The sequence below is a fragment of the Rousettus aegyptiacus genome, unplaced genomic scaffold (assembly GCF_014176215.1).
Source record: "Rousettus aegyptiacus isolate mRouAeg1 unplaced genomic scaffold, mRouAeg1.p scaffold_m13_p_7, whole genome shotgun sequence".
In the NCBI taxonomy this organism is placed as follows: domain Eukaryota; kingdom Metazoa; phylum Chordata; class Mammalia; order Chiroptera; family Pteropodidae; genus Rousettus; species Rousettus aegyptiacus.
The window spans coordinates 60,371,466-60,396,450 of record NW_023416310.1 but is presented as its reverse complement, the minus strand read 5'-3'; the positions used below and the strand labels follow the sequence as shown (position 1 = coordinate 60,396,450).

General features: G+C 41.7%; 1 protein-coding gene across 3 annotated transcripts in view; it reads right to left on the bottom strand.

Annotated features, from left to right (window-relative positions):
- Window positions 1-2,798: 2,798 nt before the first annotated feature.
- Window positions 2,799-24,985, bottom strand: part of IL1R2 (interleukin 1 receptor type 2) — a 29,516-nt gene continuing 7,329 nt past the window's right edge. For 2 of the 3 annotated variants that reach the window (XM_016120793.2, XM_036224860.1), the window contains exons 2-9: window positions 17,538-17,665; window positions 16,482-16,746; window positions 13,677-13,857; window positions 10,522-10,696; window positions 8,487-8,549; window positions 6,608-6,743; window positions 5,065-5,207; window positions 2,799-3,123 (exon numbers count right to left, since the gene is read on the bottom strand). In XM_016120793.2, coding sequence (XP_015976279.2) covers window positions 2,942-3,123; window positions 5,065-5,207; window positions 6,608-6,743; window positions 8,487-8,549; window positions 10,522-10,696; window positions 13,677-13,857; window positions 16,482-16,746; window positions 17,538-17,665 — 1,273 coding nt within the window. In that variant the 3' untranslated portion in view covers window positions 2,799-2,941. Of the gene's footprint in view, window positions 3,124-5,064; window positions 5,208-6,593; window positions 6,744-8,486; window positions 8,550-10,521; window positions 10,697-13,676; window positions 13,858-16,481; window positions 16,747-17,537; window positions 17,666-24,985 lie in introns of those variants that run through there. The other variant, XM_036224861.1, reaches the window with a different exon arrangement.

The window sequence follows — 24,985 nt, the reverse complement described above, 5'->3', positions numbered from 1 at the left end:
TGGGTTGTTTCTATGTTGTATCTTGCCTCTGTATTATGGAAATTTTAAACATACACCAACAGAGAGAGAATGGTATAAGAAACTCCCATCACCTGTCACCAGTGTCAACACCTGGCCAATCTTATTTCATCTATACTCCCACCCAGCCCGGGGTTACTTTGAGCAAATCTCAACTATTATTCATAAATATTTCCGTATGCCTCCTAGAAAGATAATAACTCTTCTTTTGAAATGTAACAATCCCAATATCACATGTATTCCTTGATATTATCATAAATCCAGTGTCCAAAATTCCTCAGTGTCTCCTACTTTTTCTACGAGGATGACCACACACTTCTGAATTGCTCAGGGGAAGAAATGCATCAGGGGTGAAGTCAGTGGGGCATCTAGAGAGTCATTGGCGGCAGTCAATTTCTTTTCTAGGTCATTGCTGAAGCTGCCAAAATCTGCAGGTGGGGCACTGCAGGATGGAGCCCCAGGAAGGAAGAGAGACGAAAGCTATTTGGCACCCAAGCCAGGAGATCCAGAAAGGGCACAAGTACTCAGAGCCACTGTTTGCAAAGTCCTCACCTCTTGTTTTTTCTCAAACCTTGTTTCCACCTCCTTCACAGTTTAAGTTCTTGATTCAATGCTAAAAGTCCTCTGCCTGCCCATTTTTACTTCTCTTTCCATTTTTATATGGTTAGAAAACATATGAGAAAAGGGAGAGAATATACTAAATGGGAAATTATAAAGTAGTCAAAAACTGCCCATAATTTCTTTGGTCTAAACCATCAGTCAGTGAACATTTTCTGTAAAGAGCCAGATAGTAAGGAATTTAGACTTTGCTATCTCAACTACTCAGCTCTGTTTCTTAAGAGCAAAAGCAGTGTGAATGGTACATAAACAAACAGGCCTGACTGGGCTCTAATAAAACTGAATTCACAGAAACAAGGCAGGCTGGATGTGGGCAGAAAGCTGTAGTTTGTCTACCTTAGGTCAAAGGTAGCACTCTGGGATCATTCGTGGCATTATCCTCATTTTTCAGATGAGAAGACTGATGTACTATGAAATTGAAGAACTTGCCCAGGATCACTGAGTCACCACATAATAGAGCTGGAATTGAACCCAAGAAATCTGTCTTCAAAATCTTTGCTTTTTTTCTCCATTTCTAGCTGCAAACAAATTTTACTATTGTTGTCACCATATAAATTGCATAAAACATTACAAATATTTTGGTCTCACATTCTGATAATTATAATTCATCACTGATGTGTAATTTTTCATCATAGCATTCATGAAGTTTCATCGAACCGTTTCATATGTCTAATCATTTTCTTTATTGAATTATTTTCTGAGATTAATTCCCAGAAGTAGCATTACTCGGCATTTCTATAACCCTCGTTAGTGGTGTGCTGGGGAGAGGAGTGCTAACTTGTGGCATTTGTCTATTTCTATCATGTAAATACTCCCAAAATAACTGATTTTAAGCTACCGACATGAAAACTGACCTGGGATGAGATGCCACGCTTGAAGGTGCAAGCTGGACCCACTAGCTTGATACAAATTCCCTTTTTATTTCCCAGTACAAAGTTATACATGAAATTACATGGTGTAAAAGTGACTCTTTGAAAATGATCTTGAACATCACCTTTTAAAACTTGATAGTGTGTGAGTATTTGGTGACTCGGTGTTGCTTTAATTTATTATATCTCTGATTATTACTGCAACAGATCATTTTCCCTGGTTCTTTCATGTGTGTTTCTTCTGCAAATTTCTTGCTCACATTCTTTCATTTATCAAGGTTATCATGTCATAGTTATTAATTCCTTGAACTTGACTGACACAATTTCCTTTACATTTTGCTTTTATTATTTTGTCATGGTGAAATTGTAACATTGTGAAGTCTGTCAATCTCTTATTCTGGTGATTTTTCTGTTGGTAGTGAACATAAGAGAATTCATTCCATTTTCATCTATTCTATAAATATTTACTAAATGTTTAGTGTAGGGCAGTCATGATTTAAGGTAGCAGAGGTAGAGCTGTGACCAAAATAACATCTCTATCTTCATAAAGCTCCCACTCCAACGGAAAAAGCAGAAAGAAAATAAGCAAAAAATACATATAATAGAAGGTGTGGTGGTGATAAGTGCTGAAATGACACAAAGCAGAGTATAGGGTAGAAGAAATGGAAAGAGATGCTATTCAGAAGGGCCTCTGGGATGGTCACATTGGAGCAAAGCCTTGAGTGGGAGAAGGAGTGAGCCATGCTAGTTTTCCTGCAATTTGATTTTTTAAAATAATTTAATTGGATTTTATTCTTGGTGTATGATATAAGAGGCTCTGGTTATTTTACCCCAATGCATATGCAATTATCTCAATTCCCTTCCTTTCTCTTTATTTTCAGAAACTTTGTTTATAGAGTTGAAGCTATTTCTCAGTTCACTAATATGTTCTAACATGTATTTTCCTGAAAGTCTACTCTATTTTCATTGCTATTTGGGAGGATCCTCCTTTTGAAAAAAAAATTCACCAATTCTTGCTGATTCTTTTTCTTTTGCGTTCCTAAACCATTCTTACCAGTCTCAAAATGAAATTGCATATTCCCGGAAAGGCAAATTATGTCTTAACTATCTTTGTATCTTTAATACCTGCCATAGAGCATAGTAGCCAAATAGACTTTTAATATATTTTTTGTTAAATGATGAATAAATGTTTAGAAGATTTTACCTCTTATTCAGGTCTAAGGGTGCCTCACTCTTTTAAATAGGTCGCAAGTATCAGAGAGCTACTTTCCCAACCCATATTGGCTTCTGTCATTCAGTTTCAGAATAAACTTTAATTAGTTCTTCAGTTTTTTCCTACAAACTCATGATAAACACAGCTGCTATGCTAAACAACTGAGGAAAAGAACAGGGTCCCTCACCCACCTCCGTATGTAAGAATAGCATTTGTATTTGAATTATTTTATTTCCTTTATGTTACTTGGATAGAATCGAAAGTCTTGATGGCCAGTCTTTAATGCTGTCAAACCATAAGTTTTTCCAGTTCTGTGTTTATACCGTCTGTGCATCCATATTCCCCCTAAAACCAAGAGGACCAGTGAAAGGGGGGCCAGTGCAATCTCCCAGGAGAACGTGGAGGCTGTAAGAAAAACAAAGACACGTCAGGGATCAAATGTACTCTCGCCAGCAGATAGAACAGTGCGGCGCAGGTTTAAAGGAAAAAAAGCCATTGGAGTTTGTTTTTCCTAAAACAGGTGCATTGATTTTTAGAAATTGTGTCCCTGACACTAAGATCAAGGACATTTGAGAATGATATCTGTGGCATTAGGGAAACAAGCAAAATTGACCAAAAATCCATCAGCAACAAACAACATAGAGTTGAGGAGGCGACAGGCGTCAAGGGTCTAACTTCATTCCACCCAGGAAATAGTGTGCAGTACGAGGTCTTCTGCTTAGGTCTCAACAAGCTAATTGTGACATGGCCAGGGTACCATTTTCCCTTTTCCAACAAGGAGATATGTCATCAAGGTTCAATAAAGCAACAAAGGAAAAGAAAACAAACTTTGAAAAAGGGAGCTTTAGGTGACAAGGTTATTGTATGGGCCCAACTATTTTATATTCTACTCCTCAGATTCTCTGTGTTATAAAAATATAGGAAGAGACTACGAATAAAAAATTAACAAGCAAACACAAGAATATATGTGCTAATAGACAACTTGATAATGAGGCCACATGTTTAAGCTCGTCATAATCTGTCTAGGCACCAGGAATCAACACAACCTCAGACTATTTTCTCCAAGTGATTCTTATACCTCACAACCCCATGAGGCTTAAAATGAGTGAAACTTTAATTTTCTGAGCAGTCATTTGAATGCACCTGTCGGTCCCGGTGAAAGCCTTTCAGCTGTGCTTTCTACACTCTGTCATGGCCAATCCAGCAAAGACATGCAGAGACACAGCTCGTGCTATAAAATGTTTAAATGTTCCCAGTATCAGGCCCATACAATCTGCAGGTTCCTTTTGGTCACTAATCTGAAACCCAGCGGTGGATTCTGTCTTCTGTGGACTCTGTCATTTCCAAGACTGAACCACTACCACCTATCTGAGCCATCAGCCTTTGCATATGTGTCCTAGGACAAGGTGCCCAAACTTTAATATGAAAAGAGCCTGCTCAGTTGCAATCCTTGGCCTCACCCCAGAAGAATGTGACTGGGTAGATCCAGAGTGTACCCAGGGATTTGTATTTTCAACAAGTGGCTCAAGTGAGTAATGCCGGTAGTGCGCAGACTTCTTTTTGCAGAAAAGTTGTATAGTGTTGTCATTCTCTGCCCTGAGGCCTCACGAAATCCTCAGCTTTCCAATTAGAAAGATGTCTGCAGCTGCCTCCCCAATAAACATGGAGAACATGGAGCAATTTGCGTTTATTTGATTGCTGCAGACTGCCCAGGAGGTACAATGGGATTCTAGCTGGCGATGACTTTGGCTTGGTTCTTGAGCTGCCAACGGATCACATGACCTGTGTCTCCCTCTCCTGCTCAGTGCTTAAACATTAAGACATTGATTTGGTCAAAATGATAACATAGGTTTGTCTTTCCTTCATTTTTTAAATGTCTTTATATGAACACTGAGTTGATTTGTCTTGCACTGTATTTCCTGTTAACTGATGACTTGAAGCCTAAAGCTGCCCTGAGCCCTGGGTATCTCCCAGTCTCTGGCTCTGGGAAGATAGGTTTCTCAGTTTGGGGGTGAAGAACTCCCACCCTCCTGGAGGGTCGTAAAGGACAGCCGGTCCTGCTGATCCACATAGAAACACCTAGGGTCACAGGGCTTCTTAGAGTTTACCTCGGAATTATTTTCTTTTCCAAAACTCAACTTGCTATTTAAACTTCTGTGTGAATATAATCTCCCAAGGCCAGCCCACCACCCGACCAAAACAATCATAAAATATGCTCTCAGTGCTCCACTGATAGGAAATGCAAGGGACTTGCTAAATAATCATCTGGAGAACTAGTAGCCTTGTTCAGCATCCACAGAACAGTCAACATGTTGTTTTCCCTTTTAATGTCCCCAAAATACATACCTTCTTTGACTGTGGTATGTAGCATCTGAAAACTCAGTGTATTACGAACAACACATTTAAAATCCACGTTCAAATCCTCTCTTATGACTGGATTGAAAATCAGTGGCACTTCAATGTAGTTCTCATTATTTTCTGAGTATTCCCTGAGTGAGGAAATATTTAAACATGATGCATCAAATGCAAGCTTGTCTTTCTATCGCAGACATCCAAAAATTCTCAATTAGAAGTATCCATTGTACTTACATTGATTTCAAGAGTCAGAAAGCTACGACCACTTGCCGTTTTATTTGTTACTTATTTGAGAGAATTTCTAAGCCTGTTAGTCACCATAATAAGACACGCGTTACAAGGAGAACCTACTTTGGACTACAGAAAATTTCATTTTTTAAGGCCCTTGATGAACAAAGAACCATAGTGGGAATAGAAATGTATGCTTTGGGGAAACTTGCATATTGAAGGCTAGGGAGTTACCAGAAATCCATCTTCCAACAGTGTCCTCCTATCATCTCCAGTGCTAACTCTCACTCTGGAAGTAAATTCAGAGCAGAGGGCTGCAGATGGGCCAGGGAGAATAACTCTAGGTAGACTAACTGCTATTTATAATGCTATAGGAATCTGAAGATGCTTTACTACTATGTATTAGCATGAATAAAAATGTCATTGATATGGATCCTCTAGGACTATATATTTTTTAATCTATGGGGGGGAGGTGGAAATAGGCTCCTTTAAGTAAATGGATGGTATGAGTAAGCTGACATGGGCTCATTAGTTTTGCAATGAGGACTTGCAAGCAAACAATTGTGCTAATCCTACATAATTTTTATCCACCCAATTGCATCCAGAAAGATCTTTTTGATAGGCCTTTCAAAGAAGATAAACTTTGGCAAGTCAAATTTCAGGCAAATTCTGAGTATTGAAACTATAATTTTTAAAATCTGTACTTTATAATTTAGAACACTGGTCTCCCTTCCTCATACACAAATGGTTCCCATTGACAAGGTACAATTGTTCTACATTAAGATTGAGAAAACGTTCTCCAGAGATGAATATTTATGAGAACAGAATTCTTTCTGTTTTTATAGTAACCTTCCTTAGAGCCTGTGGCAGCCCAGACTTCACAGGCTCTCAGATACTGTGGCTACATTTAAGGGTTTGTGAAAATGTTTGACACTCAGGTTGTAGAGTGCGAAATGGAAATAAATTAACTCCAAAGTATTTTTCTTAACTGCAACAATCAAGAAATAAATGTTTAATCAAACACTCAGAAATGCAACCTCATTGCCAAGTAGCTGACCACAACTCAACTCTTACATGGAAAATCTGACTCTCAAGAATAACTGCTAATTCTTAGCAAATTTCAGTTTTTTTTTTTTAATTCTAAAACTCTAATAGTTTAGAATAGAAAAATTGTTTTGAAAGTGGTATGTGTTTCACATCCCCAGATTGGATATGATGTGGTCTCTAAAAAAAAATGCCTATGGAGGTCTCACGACAGCTCTGCTGGAAGACACCTCTAAGCTGATAAACACCTTCATCCACTTACAGGCGCTGCCCCTCAGTCACACGGCCTTCCTGGTAAGCGCTCTTTATGTTGGTGTTATTGGCCATCCACCACAGCAAAGTGGTCGAGCATGTGCCAGCTCCCAGAAACACCTTGCACGGGATTGTCAGTCTTGACCCTGTGGATGGCAAGACACAGCACACTGAATGTCAGAACAAGCTGGGGAACGGGGGTCACCCCAGCCCCTTGTGTCAAAATCTGAATTTTGTAAGGGAGTCCTTAGCCATCTTCTCAAACACTCCTCACCAGCCATTTCTTTTCTTTGAAGGAAACTTGTTCCCTCCAACGAGTCCCTTCACATAGAGCATCAGTATTTATCCAGTGTCTCCAGTTCCTTCAATTGGTCTTCATGGTAGATGAAAACCCAAATGGCTTCCCCAAGACCCCTCAGCTCCTACAAGGCATTCAGAATTCAGCAGCTGCCCTCTTCCACAATTGATCCTACTCAAGCCCCCAAAAATCCAGATTAACACGTGGATTCTTGCTCGTAGCCTATTGCTGGTCTCACCTCTCTGTTTCCCCTGGCAACTCCCCATTCCCAGATCATGCTGGTTTAGAATTAACCCTTTAAAAAGCCAATATATTGTATATAAATGGTTCCTTCTGTAGTTGTGCACCGTGGTGTAGTCGGTGTCCCTGCCTCAGTCACTACGAGCATGTTAAGTCACCAAAGAAGAGAAGGAAAGAAAAATGAACACATTCTTTCCATTTGTTTCTTCCTCATAGGTGCTTATGCTGCCCTGTGGTGTGTCTTTTAACACACCTCGCCCCATCCTGGCTCAGAATGCCAGCTCTTCTCCTTCGTTCATCACCCCCAAGGACCTGAAAGATTTCTCAGCCAAATGCAGCCCATTGAATCCTGCCTCATGTGACTCTGCCACTCACATCAGTGCCTTCAAAGCAACAGGGTGGGAAACTCAGCTCCACTCAGCTGGGGAATGCCGAGAACTTCTCTGTGACCACCAATTAAAATTTAAAATAATAAGCACAACATAAACAGAAGCAATTAAGAGATAGACAGGTGGGAACATAGATAGACAGATAGGACTCGGCAGCCATAGTTTAATAATGAGCATAAGGCCTAAAAACCATTATACAAAAATAAACCCCAAATGGTACAGGCTTCGCAGACACACGGGCTTGAGTCTGAAGCCCAGTCTGACCCGGGCAGCTTTTTGCACTTCTGTGAGCCACCAGGACCCCCGGGCAGCTTTTCCTTCTGAAAAATGAGAGAAAGAAGACCTTCGCTGTCGGGCTCAAAGGCATCCCACAAGACAAAGTAATGTTCAACCAAGAAGTGCATGCTAGCCCTGATGGCTTGCGCCACCACGGGGAGAAAAACAGAAAGCCTTGTCAATCATTTCAATTGCCCCACCAGCTGACCAGCTATGTTAGCAACAAGAGATGGTCTCTGAGGGGCTAGCAGTGGCCGGGTTGGCCTCCTTTTCACATGGAGTCTTAGGGAAATGCTGAGTGTCAGCCAAGTCTTGATAAAGTGAATTCTTCTAAACATACCCCAGGTGCTGGCTCTGTATGGGAATCATGTCGTTATGCCTTTCCCACAGTAAGTAATGGCTCCCAAAATGTTCAGATTCTTACACTAAATTTTTGTAGGCAGAGTTTTCATGAAACAAGATAAACCTGCTTCAAATGATGCCATTTCTAACAACATTTGACACAGGGAAGTGTTCCCTGGCATTTGTTATTTCAGCCTCTCATGCTGGGGTTCTAGGCTCCCCACCCAGGAACATGGTAACCAAAGGCCCAGGCTCAGTTACAGACAAAGGTGTCCCGGGGCCCCGGGGCTTTGGTGTCTCAGCCCCCCCCCCCCCTGTGGGTTACACATCCTTACAGGCCTTACCCAGAGAAGCTAAAATGGTCTGGTGGGGGGAGATGATCACAGGAACCGTCTCCTCTTCTTTTTCTGAGAAAGATGTGGGAAAGAGATTGAATTACGAAAGCCTGCATTTCAAGCTGAGGTCCAAGAGCCATTGTTTGACTAATTAACTGAGTTATCTTTGACAATATGGCCAGCCATTGTGGGATTTGACCTTTATCTGGCAAAGGAAACAGGCTCTCCACAAAACTGAGTGTCCTGGGCCAATGCCTTTCCGAGAAGAGAGATTACTGGAAGAAGCCACAGTTAACACACATTCCACTCATAGATGTTCTTTGCTCTGTGATTAACAATTAACCATTCCCCTCCCTGGCTTCCCCAGTGAATTCTTAATAGGTTTTACCCCACTGCTTGCCCTAAAATATTTCCCTCTACTCCATCCTCACCTCCCCAAGTGTTTGCCACGGAATACTGACGAGTTACCTCAAAAAAAGAAAAAAAAGAATCACGGGGGCTTGAGAATCACCTGTGTGTAATGCTCATCCTACACTGAGCGATAGCGTGACCGGATGGCCACTGCCTTGTTAATTGAGGAGCTAACTCTTTGGGAGAGGCAACGGCGGATGTCCCAGGAATCAGAACTCAGCTCCCCAATCAACTTAAAGAATTACAGCAAAAAAGAGGTTGGGGATAGGCGAAGCGTTGCTTGCTGCATAACTGCTTGCTCTGTTCTCACTTCCTCCACTAAGAGCATTCGAAACCCTGACACGAATAAGCATTAGGCAGCCTCACAGTAGAGCCCAAAGTGCAAGTGGCTTCTAGACTGTGACCAGGATCCTCTCCTTCACACAGCTGCATTTCAGAGGCCAGGGCCACAGAGAGAGGAGATGGACGCTTCGAGGACTTGATGTGTCAAATCGGTCTCGAACTTGAGGACTCAGCATCACCTGGGAGGCCTGTCAAACACAGAGTGCTTTGCTGCCCTGCGCCCAGTTTCTAATTTAGTAGGTCTGGGACAGGGCCTGAGATTTTGTCTGTCTAACTGGCACCCTGGTGATGCGGCTACTGCTGGTACAAGGACCCCTGAGACACAGTGTGATCACAACACACTGTAGGGTAATATGTGTGTTGGCCGCCCCCTGGTGCTCCTGTGCAGTATCACATAAACAAGATAATTATGGGCCCCTGCAAAGTCATAGGGAGCCACAGTGACCTGCTAAGGGGAAGCAGGGAGTTGAGATAAACGAATCGCCACAAGACAGTAAAAGAAATATAATGTAAAGATTTCAGTTTGTGCAGACACAATGTTTCCTGTAGTAAAATTGCATCTCTGGACTCTCCAAGGAAAAAAAGTTAGTCTTTTCTCCTCATGGACCAATTATTTAATCTTAACATATTTCCAAAGCTCTCTGGAATGCCCTTAAAAGACTCCAATTATATAGTTATTCAGCATTTAATAAAAAGTGGCCTACTCCCCAGGGCAAAGTCCAGGGCTTAAACACTTTAATGGCCCTTGCACCAAACTTGACATCCAGCACGTAGGAGGTACGTAGTGGGTGTTGAACAAATATTAAGCACTAATCAATACTGTTCACAACATTATTTTCAGGTAGGAATTGTTTAAACCAAAAAGGGCACTCACTGCTTATAATCCTTGTTTCAAGGCAACTAGACATGCCTTGGAGAGGACCAAAAAAGGGCAGTTTCCCTGGATATGTCAATGCACAGCCTTCTAACTGAAAACCCCCCAAAATCCTAGTAGCCTAGGCCTCCGAGTGTTATGGTGTTTGGCTCCCTCTAGTGGCACATTTAGCCTAAGACTTGGACCCCTGTCAACCACCCAGGGGTTGGTTCACCTTTCCACAAAGTAACACCTTTCTTTCTACATTTCAAGGTGGCACACGCATGTCTTATTAGTCTGCTATTTTAAGAGAGCTGACATATCTGTTTTCCTCTCCTACCAAAGACATTCAAGAAATTCTATGCGGACCCTAGTTTGTCCTTTAAGTGCTTATTATTGACGGCAGGACGGAGGGGTACCTTGGTCGAGAACACTTACTGTCGATGCGGAGTTTGATGTTCCTAGTGACGTTGTATGGTGTGCCGTTGTGGGCAAATGCCACAACACAGCTGTAATAGCCCTCGTCCTCCACAGACACATTGTTTATGAGTAAACGCGTCGTCCCCTGCACACTTAGAAACTTTTCGTTGGCTTGATCCAAAAGGACAGAATCCTTAAGGGAAAATGTTGTTCAAAGTTACACGATATATACTAATTTCTATCTCAAAAGCTATGAATGGCATCGGTTTTATCAATGTTTAATTTTCCATGTTACTTACTTTGAGAATGTTGTACTTTGGATAAACTTTTAACTCTATTTTTAGGAAAGGGAGTTTGTCAACCTATGAAACAAAATTGCTAGATTTGTTTAACCACAGTGTTTAAAGCATATTTGCTTAAGCACAGTGAGGGAGAGGGGAAGGAACTCTCTTCTTTGACAAAGCAAGCCATTTAAAATACAGATATATTTATGGCCTAACAGCTTCCTATAGATCTTAGAAGACTTGCCAGAAGGAGTACTGTTATATAGTCGTGGTGACTTAGAACACAATGCTGTAATTACCTTAAAAATTATTTCAAATTTAGGACTCAGTAGAGATGGAGAAAAAATTGTAAGAAAAATCCGAATGTGAGAAATGAGGCCACACTTTCATATGGACAAAAGAAAGATACTGTGGGTTCTGCAGAATAGAATGCTCAAGATCAAGGCCCCCCACAACACAGAAAAAGCTGAATGGGATTTAAGAAAACACCCTAATGAGCACAAAATGTTCTCAGAGGCATCTCTTTCAAAACCATGATGACTGAAAGCTTGCAATAGTCAAATATAACCTTGAGTCATCTCAGATTCTTACTCCACATGGGAACACAGACATAACAGAAAGAGTTTGCTTGCCACATGGCTCATAAAGAATTACTTTACAATATATTTCATTAAAAGGAGAGATTTTATTGTTCCTAACGTGAGTGGTCAAATATGAAAAAAAAAAAAAAAAACAAATAAGACTCAGCACCACACAGTTCTCCTGAGGCCCGAGAGCCACCAGGATTGCCCCGCTTGGCAGTGGTGCGGGCCCTCCTGGGTTAGGGTTTTGGCTTCACCACCGACCAGCTGCATGGCCTTAGGTGAGTTCCTTACATTTGTGTATCTCCATTTCCTAACCTGTAGAGATAGTAACAGTTCTTGCTTCATTGGGCTACATGTCAGCCAGTTTAGAATAGACTTGTACATAATACGTACTTGGTAATTATTGGCATTCTTAGGAGGGGAAAAGACTTTATTAAAATGCCACCACGATATCCCCGTTCACCCGTATTTATTGAATCCCATTTATGTGTCAGGCCCTGCACTAGGTGCTTCGTACACAGTACTCCAGTTAATGTTCCAAACAATCCGAGCCAGTAGGAACAGCTACTTATTACTTTATGGAGGAAGCAGGTCCAAGAGATGAAATAACCTGGCCAAGGCCACATAGCAGGTCAGTAAGGCAACAGGGTTTTAAACCAACACTGGCCAACTCCAGATCCCATGCTCTTTCCTCAAAGGGTTCAACCTCTCACATGTGCTTTTACAGATTTCCTAAACCAAGAGCGAATTCATTCCATAATTGAACTGACTGATTCACAGGAGCTGGTTACTTTGCTCTGCTTTCAGAAAATCATTTAAAAGTTTCCAACCTTAAGTTGATATTCTAACTATATCTTGAAGTTACAGTATCAGTCAACTGGTTAACTTATTCTTTTTTTTCTAAAGAGATACATTTTAATAATTATGACAAAATTATAGATAATGTCCATTGAGATTATATTGAAAGATCAGGTTTATATAGATTGAGGAATAACACTTATATTTCTTAAATGAAAGAAAGTTCCTCATTTTTTTCTTTTACACAGTGGAAATATCTTTACTGCTTTTGCTAATCAGCAAAGTAGTATAAAGTCAAAAATGTATATAATATATAATACTGACTTATAAAAAGTAGAAAATAAGTTCTTCTTTGTCCCTCAAACATGTTTTTAGCATTTCAATGTATATTCATACAGATTTTTAAATACATATTACCATATTTTACATAAATGGAAAATACAACATACACCATTTAAAGCCTTTTAAAAACTATAACAATATTGTATTTTTCTTTCCATGTAAATACATATTAAATTATCTCATCTTCCTACTGTGCCCATGAGAGAAAATTAGTTTATCCAATCGCTAATGCGAACATTTTTGTGTTTCTACCATCTGTTTATAAACAACGCTGCAGTAAACATGTGAGTACATAGTGTTACATATTTGTCTTATTATTTCCCTTAAGTTTTTTGAATGCACCTAATTCTTGATCAAGAGATTAATTTTTATTAATGATGAAAAAAATGACTGTTATTTCCAATATCAATCTATGGTCTATGTCAGGTCAGCTGTTTCTGTGAAGGGCCAGATGGTAAGTATTATAGGCTTACAGTACACATGGCTTCTGTCTAGCTGCCCAACTCTGCCACTACAATATGAAAGCATGAAAATAAATGAGCGTGGCCATGTCCCAGTAAAACTTTATTTATGGACCCATAAATTTGAATTTTACATCATTTCACATATCATAAAATGTTATTCTTCTTTTAATTTTGTTAACCATTTTTAAAAAGTAAAAGCTATCCTTAGTTTACGAGCTGTACAAAAACAGGTGGTGGGTTTGGCCACGGGCTATGGTCTGCCCTGTCCTGGTCTGCATATAGGACCTGATGATTCAACCAGGCAAGAGAACAAATTGTGTTTCCATGTACCCCTTCCATGTAACCCAAAGGTTAGTTATCATGTGCTTTTTAAAAACTCTGTTACAACGTGTGTAAAGTTATTAAGTAAACCAACATTTTTTTCTAAATTTTAATAAACATATGACAGAGTAAAAAGCAAATTTCTTCAGTTGTTACTTACTGGATTCATTTTATAATATGAATGCTCAAATATGAAAAAAGAATATAAGAATTAATGTTTATTTATAAAATATATTTATCCTGGCCCTTTTTTAATTAACTGGTTTAATATATAAATATATTTATATAAACGAATACGTTATTTTCAGAATGGGTATTTTATATCTTTCCTATGACTGGTAAAACACATTTTAATTAAATGGAAATTTTTAAAGAAGTACCTTGTACCAGTGAATCTTCATGTCAGTTTTGTTACGGGTGAATTCACTCAGTTCAGGGCAAACTAACGACCCAGAGGTTGACAAGATAAGAATTTGTGGGTATGAGATGAAAGTCAGGGAAGCTTCTGTCTTCTTAAAAACCCTGAGCTCAATGGACATTTCGTCACAGTAAGAGGCATTTCTGATTTAAAAGGGGGGGGAAAAAGATAATAAATGGCAAGGCAAAATAAGAGAAAAACTAAATGAAATTACGAACAATTGTCCAATCCTATTAAATTCTGTGTTCTGCATTTTTTTTTATTACTATTGCAATACTTCTGCTCCTGATCCTTTTGAATACTTAGAAGAAAAAAATAAAAGCATGATAGCATAATTGTTATAAAGAAAGGGTGACATATTTTGCATTTTTCCCAAAGAACCCTTCATGAGCTGAATCTCAGCCCCATCGAGAGCCACTAGAAAATCCCCACATCCTCTTTGAAAAGGCCTAAACCCTTCCAGATTCTGGGGCTCCTTAAGCAAACGTTCCAACTTCCTGGTCCAGGAAACCGTATCCAAATAAAGGAATTGTTTTCTAAAAGCTACTGTCTCCATATAAAGAAAAGGACGGAGGATATTATTTAAAACTTTTAAAAGTTTTTTTAAGTTTTTAAGACAAAAATATAAGTATCTCACTCAGTTCCCGGCTACCTAAGAAACACAGAACATCAACAAAGACGATGAGAATGTGTGTTATATAAGAGGGCACAGGGGGGCAAGAACTTGCATAGCAAAATGGAAAACAGTCTATATCCAAAGAAGAAACGAAATGTGAAAAATAAATAAGAAAGAAGAGAAAAAAGCGTTCTACCTGAGTATTAAAAGAATTAATTCGAATATATAAGTCAATATCTATATCTGGTTGACAGACAGAAAAAGGAGATGAACAAACATTTTATGCACAAAGAAATGCAAAAAAGTCAACCATAACCCTGAAAAATGCATAATCTCGCTGCAAGTCGCGGAGATGAGAATGAGGACAAATCGAAAGAACAGTACACACCTGACAGTAGTACTCCCGGCAGGTCCTCGTACTGAGGAGGGGCCTGCCAGGCATGTGCTGGGTGCTCAGCACACGTTATTTCATTTACTCTCCAACACTACGACTTAGAAATTACTAGTGTATCATTTTTAAATGAGGAAAATTAGGTATACAGAAATTAAGTGATTTCCTAAGGCTGTGTAGCTACTAAGAGATCAAACCGAGGTTGGAAGCCCTTTAAGGTTCTGGGAAGACCCTCAAATCGGGGCAAAATCTCCAGAACTCAGAAACCAAACTTACTAGACATACTGAGAGTTACAGACCTGTTCACATTATTGAGCTGGTCTTCCCTGCGAGGAAGGTACTCCACAAAAAAATAACCCAAAAGAAAGAGGAGTGAGGAGTAATTTGAAGACCATGCATATTCCCCACCACAAAAGGGTGTAGTTGTCAGTGCTGTTCACCAAGTCAGCCCAGTTCTCCCATCCTGAGCACACGGTGGCCCCACTGTGGGTGGGTGGAGTTACATGACACTAGTCAGTGAGCTGCCTGTGTGTCACTGCTACACCAAAGTCTTAATAGTCAGGAGGGGGACCCCGCCCCACTCCCAAGTGCGTCCTTTTGGCACAGTGACCGACATTTGAGATAACAATTAATCCTTCAGCTTGGGTCCCTGAGCGTCTGCCCAGCCATCTTGGGCTCGTTGCGTGTGTGATAAATAAGCCTTTGTTGTTTGGAGCCACTGAGATCTGGGGGTGTTTGATTCGGGCTCATAACCTTTTCCACCCAGACTGACAGAAGAGCCATGTGGGTTCTAGATCATGAGATTATAGAAATCACAGGAACACAGCAGTTTCATGTCCTACGACTGTAAATGCCAAAGGGTATTGTGGTGACTGCTGGTGATTCTCAAGGGATCTGAACTCCAGTCTCAGACTGGAAGAGAGTTTTAGAGCTCAGTCCAGTAAACTGTCCCACATGCTCCAAAGGCTTGACCCACGGTTGGATTTCCACAGCCCCTCAATTCCAGATCCGTTCTATAAGAATAGAACATTTAAAAAAGGGTATTAAGTACCTTTCTTTTAATTCAAGTATAAAAACAAACTTTAAGTTTGTACATGACTCAGCCCTCATCCCCCTGATTTTCAGTAATCAATAAGAACTGCCTTTGGGAAAGAAAGGGAATTTCTTTGCATATATTGACCACCTGCTATGGTGCTCCCCACACTGGATGTTCCTCATGCTATGGTTTCACAGAACCCTCCACACAAACCTCTTTACAGAGGAGAAAACATAGGATTACAATTGTCAAATGAAAAATGAGAGGGTTCAGATTCACGTCTACATCCTCCTGACTCCAAATTCCACTCTTTTTCTACCACATTATTAATTTATTAATTTTTCTAGTAGTGTACCTTAGGGGGAAAAAATAGGATGTTTTTGAACTAGAAAGGAAAGAAAAACTATGCATTTATAGCTATTGTAAAATCAGATGAGGAAAAATAACAGTGGGGCAAAGAGATCGGTGACAGGAGTGCTGCTTTAGAGAAAGCTATTAAAGAGTTGACATTTGAGCACAGGCTTGAATGAAGGAAGAGGGAGCCCTGAGGACTTCTGGGGAAAGGCTGTTGGTGGGAGGTATTTCAGGAGCAGTGAAGAAGAGGACAGAAGATAGGTTCTCACCTGTACAATGGATTTTGAAATCCAGGTTGTCACCAAAGAACTGTGAGAGAGTCTGTTCTTCAAGGAGCCCTATGCCCCACCCTCATCCCAGAAGGGCTTACCTGACGGTGCAAATGTAGGTGCCAGAGTTCCCCTGCAAGGCTGGCACAATCCAGAGAGCACCATCCTTGACCCATACTTGTGTCTCTTCTCCTCCTGGGGCCATCCCAGCAGAATCATTTTTCCGCCATGTCATGTTGACGTGGAAGCTAGCCGAGGCCCCCAACCAATACCGCACCTGGGGGCATCTCAGGACCGCTGGCTCCCCTTCTACCCCGAAGATAGTTTTGAAATGCTTGCCACGAAATTGGCAGTTTCCTGAAGCCACTGAAGGACAGAGAGAACACAGTCAGGCTTCGGGTCTAAAACCTCCCTTTGATGGGCACATCTGAGAATACAATGTGGCCCCTAACAAAGTGTCCTGTACCCTAGGGACCCTATTATCCCTTCCTGATATAATGGTTTCAAAATTCTCAAATAACAAGCTTAGGGCTGCTATCAATTACAATTTGTTTTGTTGGAAAAGTTATATCAGGTTCACCCAGTGATAAAAAAAAAATAATTAAAAATTTTGGCCCTATTTTTCACTTCTTTATCATTAAAGTATATCTGACTAAGTTCAGATACAAAAAAGAAAAAAGCTTAGTTGATGGGACATGTAGTTAAAATCCAAAGGCACCTTTTATCAAGGGCAAAATCACCACTTCTTTGGTCCACTCCTTTGGCAGGGATGGCGGATGCCAGAGCAGAAACCAGGCAATAGAGGACATGGGCCAGCAGAAGCAGTTGTCACTCACCAAGGCACGAATAGTCATATCTTGCTTTTTAAAAATTCTTTGACTTTGTATTTGCATCTCATCTTTTTAATTATTTTATTGAGGTAACATTATATAAATTTCAGGTGTGCAGCATTATCATTCAACACATGCATGCTCTATTGAGTGCTCACCACCCAAAGTCTAGTTTCCCTTCATCACCTATTTGCCCTCTCCCACACCTTCTTCCTCTCTGGTAACCACACCTTGTTTTTGATAAAAACAAAACCTCCCTAGGTAAACACTCACTTTCCCCAGAGAAGCTGCAAGCAAGCCCTTCCATATGAAAGAGTCCCTTCTCACCTGTGCGTTCCTCGGGCTGAATGGTGAAGGCAGAGACACCCACTATCAACAGGTACATGAAGAACATTGTTCCTGACAACTTCCAGAGGACTGAGGAAGTGGAGATCTCAGGCCTAGCACCCTGTAACCTAGAGGGGGACAAGAAAGGGTCACCAGGAACCACAGACACCCCAAGAGAGGATTTCTTGAATATTGTCCCAGGGGTTGGTTCTGCAGGCTTTACCTGATGATGGAAGCCTTTTTGTTTAGTAAGAAAACTCAAAATTGTTGGATTTGCTCTTCTATGGTTATATTCACTGAATGTGCCTTACATCATTAGTAACAGCACTTGCTAACTGCCTTGCAATAGGAGTTCCATATCCTGAGTGTCTCTCCCTCCTGAAGTGTACCCCGACGCTCCCTGCCCCTCGGCCTGAGATGTCCTTTCCCCAGCTAAGGCCACTGGTCTATCCTCTCTTTCTTCAGGTACTTCCTCAAACATCACTCTTGGTGAGGTCTTCCCTGACCTTCCGGTGCAAAATTGCGCCACCCTCCTGCCCCAATACTCCATATTTTCCTCTCTTTCTCCTTTGATCTCTGTGGCATTCACCATCGGCCATGTCTCCTCTCTAGAGCGTAAGCTTCATGTGCACTAACATCCTACTTTATTTTATTCAGTTACATCCCTAACTCCTATTTGTTGAATAAATGAATGAATGAGTAAATAAAGCACTAGAAGTCAAAAGATCTTCATATTTTCTTTGTCAGATATCTGTTCCTATAGTACCTATGGATTAACTCTTACTTTACATACAATTCCGACGTATGCTGAGGGATTCTACAGACTGCTAACTCTCTGGTCTAGAGCATCCCAGGAAAAAAGCAAAATAGGGTCCAAAAAGTGCATAACATATACAAGTTTATGAAGCATTCTTCCCCAAGCTGGTCAAGTACCTCTGTATCTCCCACCAGTCCCTCTCATACTGTATCAAAATCGCCTGTTATATGGGCGAGCCATTGTCATAATAATACTGCAAAGAAACCACCCCCAAACCAAACGGCATAAAACAACAATCTTTTATTCTTGCTCACGAGTCTGTGGGTCAGAAGGAAGTTGGCTGACCTAGCTTAGGCTGGGTTAGGCTTGGTTCTAAGCTTCAGCTGGGATGAAGTCAGCTCCATGTGTCTCTTGCCCTCTTTGGACCAGTGACTTCTTGGGAGATGATCTTTTCATGTAATGGCAAAATGCAAGCAACGTGAGCAAAAGTACTCAAGGCCTTGCTCAGAACTAGCTCACTCTTGTCAGCCTACATTCCATTGGCCAAAGCAAGTCATGTGGCCTAACCTGCCATCAGTGGGGTGGGGAAGTGCCCCCACCTCTAGGAGCTATGAAGTTACACAAGGAGGGGGAAGAAACGGGAGCAATCATGCTATCTACCACGCCTATTTTTGTCTGGCTCTCCATGGATGGGAACAGCCTTGAGGACAGAGGACCAGTCTTATTCACAGCCCTCATGGTCTACACAGTGCCCAGTCACAGAAGGTACTAGGGAATATTTATGATTTAAAGTATTTATGATTTTAAAAAGTATTTATGATTAAAATTTGGGAATGATGAGTAAATTTAGAAAAAAAAAAATCCCAACCTCTATCCTTCCCCTACTTCCTTGAAGGAGTTTGGCTTGTTCCTTCTTCCTGGAACACATATCATTCTGAATGGCTCACAGTAAAGCCAGGTGGCTCTTAACTGGCTAGGCCAGGGTTGGCAAACTGAGGAAGTGATCCTCGCACTCCAGGAACCTTCCCTCATCAGTCTGAACTCCCCCTGTAGTGGTGTAAGGCCAGAGCTGAGCAGTGAAGAACCTGAGACTCTCCCAGGAGCTGGGTGTCTTTCCCAGGGCTGCCTCCCCTAAGCTTGTTCTGCATCTGCTTGGTCCTACCCTTCACATGTTTCTGAAATGCAAATGTTTCCTGTAATTTCATCTCTATTCCCACCTGCAGGGTTACAAGGCCACTTGTTAGTATAAAAGTCAAATCAACATTGACCAAGTTGCTTTGTCCCCTTTGGATACACACTTAGCTTATCACGTCCCCAACTGTACTTCCCCAGTAAGGTTACAAAAGAAGTAGGCGTTAGATACATCAGGTATAATCAAATTAATGAAGTCAAAGATGCTGATATAGGAACTAATGTAATAGTGACAGCTACTTTGCTAAATACTGAACATTTGTTCTTTCATTTTACCCCCATGATGTGACTATCATGCCAGTTTCACAGATGATATAATAGAAGAGATTAAAGAGGCTAATTTCTTACAGCTAGTAAGCAGGGGATGGAACCCCAAGACCAGTGATTCCATAGCCCTTAGTCTTTAAAAATATAGTTTCTGTGACAGATGCTGCTAGTTTTTACCTCCAATATCTGTTCTTTCCACTTATCCAATAATAGAACTCCCGACTCTTAACTAAGTGTATCAGCACTCCACACAAAGACTATATTTCCCATCTTCTCTTGCAACCAGGAGTGGCAACATGACAAAATTTGGGCCAACAAAATGTAAGTGGAAATGTTTGATCTTCCTGGGAAGTCTACTTAAAAGTCTCCACTAGTCTTCCTTTCTACTGGCTCAGTGTGAATCTGATGGCTGGATTGCAGCCACCATCTTAGGCCACAGAGTGCAGAACACTTGTTGAAAGTGGTGGGGACATAGGATAGGAGCATGAGTCCTTGGTGGTTTTGTGGAGCTGCCCCAACCCCAGACTACCTTCTTTTACATGTCCAGGCTTCCCGTCATGCATAGCCAAACTTAACCCCAATATGTTAGCTTTCCAGAGTCTATGAAGAGGGCCCAAGATGGGGAAGGACTCCTGCCAGGTACTGCCAGGTGTTGTGTTCCCACTGGTCTTCTTTCTGGTACTCAATCATTTCTGCTGATTAACACTAAAAGGTTATTGGAAAGGCAGGAGGGGCTGTGCAGCCTCCCCTTGAATGAAAGGACTCCCCTACTCCTCCCCCACCCCCACCCCCCAAGACTCAGGTTCAGGCTTAGCCTCAGATTGTGTGAAGGTTTTAATCACATTTGAAATTCTTTTTAAACCAGAAAGTCAGGCTGCATCCATCCAGGGGCGGTTATAGCTGAAGCTTCACGGAGCTACAGAGCTGGAGGAATCTGAGGGAAATCTAGTCCTTTTTCAAGTGATCAAAGTGAGTTGGACGTTTACGCTCTTCTCTAAATCGCACATCTGCTCAGGGTGAGAAGTAGAGATATTTCAACAAGGACCCTGTTCCAGTAAAACAAAATTCTAAAATGTTGCCCCCCTCAAGTAACGGCCACTCCCCCCGCCACCCACTCCTGCATGCCCCCAGGCTCTCCAGCCAAGAAAATTGTCCTGGCTTCTTCCTGTGGACTTTGGCAAAATAGCTGCTTTGCTGTGACCTTTCCAGGAAGTGGCTTCAGACAATTCAAGCACAAACACACAGCAGTGACCATTTTCAATAATCAAAGGTTGGAACCGAAATTGCCAGCATACGGGAAACGGTAAGTCTTCCTTTAGCAGGTCCAGAGGAAAAAGAATTGATCTTGCAGAGTTTTGCAGCAAAACTCTCTTCTCCTGCCCTATTTTCTTAGAATTACAGATAATTTGACATTTCTGCTGGAAGAAAGGAATTTTAAGGGCAGTTGATTCCAAGTATTTGAGTTACAAGTCTATCATTCTTTGTGTGTGTCAAATAACCATGTTTCACCACACTCAATGTAAGAACAGAGGAACAAGATGAAAAAGCAGGGCTATAAATTTAAAAAAAAAAAATAGGGAGGGGGACAAAAAAATGTGCGAAGAGTTAAAGGAAGGAGAAGAACATAGTAAGGTAGAAAGAGTTGATGACACAGCACTGAGCCAGACAGGGAGTGGGCCCCATCCTCCCTGGCAGCCTCACTAAGGCCCAGGTAACCCCTTACCTGCCTTTGATGCCCAGGTGTCTACCTCCTGCTCATGGATGGTACAAATTGCCTAAACTTTTAATTTAGTTTTGAAAAATTCTCTCCCGTGTGTGTGTGTGTGTGTGTGTGTGTGTGTGTGTGTGTGTGTCTTAATTTACCTAGAAACTTTTCTTTATTTCTATCCTCATTTCTGGAAGTTTTCAGGCAACTGAGTCTCCAAACTCTGAGTCACGTGGTATAGCCATCCACAGACAAAAGCAAGGTGACAGATCCTGAATATTAACAAAGTCAAACATCTGTTGGGCCTTAAGCATATTACTTAGTCACCTCTAGCTTGTGAAATAAATTCCTAAAAACCCAAACATGCTTTGGGCACGTGGTACAAAACCTTGGGAAAGCCATGGGGAAAATAAGTATTTACATGAAAATTAAACTTGGGAATTTTTTAAAATTCAAAGTTACAGCAAAATTAAAAGTAACTTGAACTCAATGTGTAGAAAGCACAGAAGGGTAAGAGTTTGGCAGGTAGACCCTCTAGTGAAATATCTGACCAGGTTTGAGGCAGCTTTTGTTGAAAATTGTCCTAGTTCAATGCAGAACCCTTGGTGGGTTGGCCACAAATTAGTTCTCTTCTTTAGAAAAGAGAGAAGCTAGTTCACCACCCCCTCTCCAGAATTAAAAGAGTTCAGAGCAGCATGATGGGACAGTTTCTGGTCTGCATGGCCAATGGTTATGTCAGAATGAGAGCACCTCAATGTCCTTGGTGCAGCCTGGGGAGACAGATCACTTACTGGAAGCCGTGGTGTAGGAAGACTCATCTTTGGCAGAACTGGGCATTGGGCCACACTGGGCTCACTGTCAAAGGAGAAGAGCTACAGAGGCAAAGACTTGGCTCTATCGAGGGCTACATACTTTCTTTACAATTTTACTTTCTGCCAACACATGTCTCATTCCTCTAAAACCACTCCTGCCCTATCGAACCTTTTGAACTTGACTAACTTCTTCCCCAAAAACCATTGACTTAGAGTTTCAGTAAATTAACCCAACTCATCTTCCCACTTACTCAAATATTCTGTTTATACTTCATTCCCAGTAAGCCTGAGTCATTCAGCAGGCTAGACCATCAATCAAAGACACTTCCTTCACCTTCCTCCTGCATCAGGCCCTCCAAGGCTAACCACCCCCACCCCACCCCACCCCACCCCTCATGAAACCATTCTGCTAGCTCAGAACCGTTGCTGTCTTTCTCCAGAGTGACTGACATAGAAGCAGTACCCAAGAGGCCTTCGGTACCCAGAGTACTAATCCATCCACTAAGCTTCAATCTCCCAACCTGACATTCATGGAAGACAACTCACACTGCTCTGAACAACTCCAAAGAGCAAAACTCATCCCTATTATAAACATGAAACAATATAAATAGACTCAGACAGATTAAGCAATTTACCCCAAGGCCATAGAGCCATTGGAATTACAAAGTAGGGCGTAAACCTGCTTCTACATTATCCTCAGTCTTGATATTGATTCTGTGTTCTGTGGAATCACCAGATCTGGATCATTAAGCTTGGCAGCCCATCTAAATAGTCTTCCCAAACCCAGCATTCTCCATAGCTGGCCAAACTACCCCTCATAAGATGGACACTTCCAGTCTTGAGAAGCGCTCATGATCAGAAACTTCTAATGCAAATGTGTCCTCCCACAAGCTCCACTCTATTGGTCAGATTCCACCCCAGGAGGCAGCTGAGAAGAAATCTATCTGCACTTCCCAACAGTCCTCAGATATAGGGAGCCCACACAGGAGAGCACTGTGGAAAACACATGAGCTGTAGACACAGCCTCTGTGAGGCTCAGTCTGCTGATCGATAAAATGGCTGTGGCCTGGCATGCATCACAAGAGGGTCAGATGGAATGCTATATAAAAAGTTAACAGAGAGTCAGGCAGCAAAGGGAAAGCACTCCACAAGTGGTCACTCTCGTCAGTAGTTTACAGAAACAGACTCAAAAACTCAGGGAGGTAAGTAACTCTCTTAGGAACACACAGCTGGCAGACCTAAGTGAGCAGTCAGAACTTCCCTGTCTGCATTCCGACTAACTCCTGTTAAAGGTCCAGCACATGGCACAAGAACTTTCTGGGATCGGTCAACAATTTTGCTAACACCAGTTACCATACCAGAAAGGTGTGCAACTTCATTTAACGGAAACAAATAAGGCTCTGTGCACGTCTATGTAATGGAAGGATGTTAACACAGAAACATACACAATCATAAATGCACACATGGGTGTACACACACATATACACACATGTGTGCACACACACGCATATCCAAAGCCCACTTCACTCTATTAAGTAGCTATGTGATCTTGGGCAAGCCACTAAGCCATTTGCGTATTTTAGGTTACAGTTTCTTCATCTCTGAAATGCAAGGATTGGGTTGCTGAGGGCTCTAATACATCTCCCAGATGTACAGCCCTAGGGTTCTAAGTTAGTATGGATTTGAACTTAGGCTGCAGTCCTGGGCACAGCTTCCATTTCTAAAGCACCAAGCCAGAGGCTTAATCAGATAACCACTTAATTGGGTCTACTCGCTTGCTTAAGTGCCCCAGCCATCAAATGGCAGAGTCAGAGCTCAAGACTCTTCTAAAGATGCCACAACAACATCTCTCATCCCACAGGGTTCTCAATTGTGTGACCACGACACTCCATCATCAAAAGGTGGAGTCCAGCTCACCTCCCTTGAATGTGGGCTGGCCTGTGAATCGAGTCCAACAACAGAATGATGTTGGGTGAACTTTAAGGCTAAGTCAGAAAGTTCCATGCAGCTTCTGCCTGGTTTCCATGGGAGGCTTGGTTGGGGAGAAGCCAGCCACCATGTAAATGGTCCAACTGCCCTGAGACCACTTTGCCAGGGAGGTCACGTGAAAGGGAGCAGGTTGTGCACATCCTCAGAGGAATCCCCTCAAAGTCACCAGCCATGTGAGTAAAGCCTTCTGAGACTTGCCAGCTATGAACCACGGTTTGAATTCAATTGAACTCCATGGAGCAGAAGAATCACCCAGCTGAGCCCCTCTCATATTCATGGCTACAGAATATGTGAGTTAGAATAAAATGTTCGTTTTAAGCCACTAACTTCTGGGGAAATTTGTTAGGCAACAGTGGGTGACTAGAAATGCTCAATCCAAAGCAGATTTGAGGTAGCAAATTAGAAAGAGGGAGGGCTGGTGGAAGATAGAGAAAGAGGTGGTGTCTGATCACCCAGTAACAAGAGAGACAGAGAAACTACTAAAGCAGATGCAAGAACCAAAAACTACAGCAATCGGGGACTTCAGAGCAGTCACAGATGGTCCCCTCCACCTCACTGTGGCCTACTGAAGATATCAGGGTATCGCAGCAGGAAACAGTTGATGTTTATGAGTCCCCTGAACCACGAAGAACAGTTTAAATTTTGTTGAGAGCCCTCCTTCCCTCGAAGAGGATCGTGCATAGCATATGTAATGAAGATAATATTATAATTACCTTCCCATCTGTTT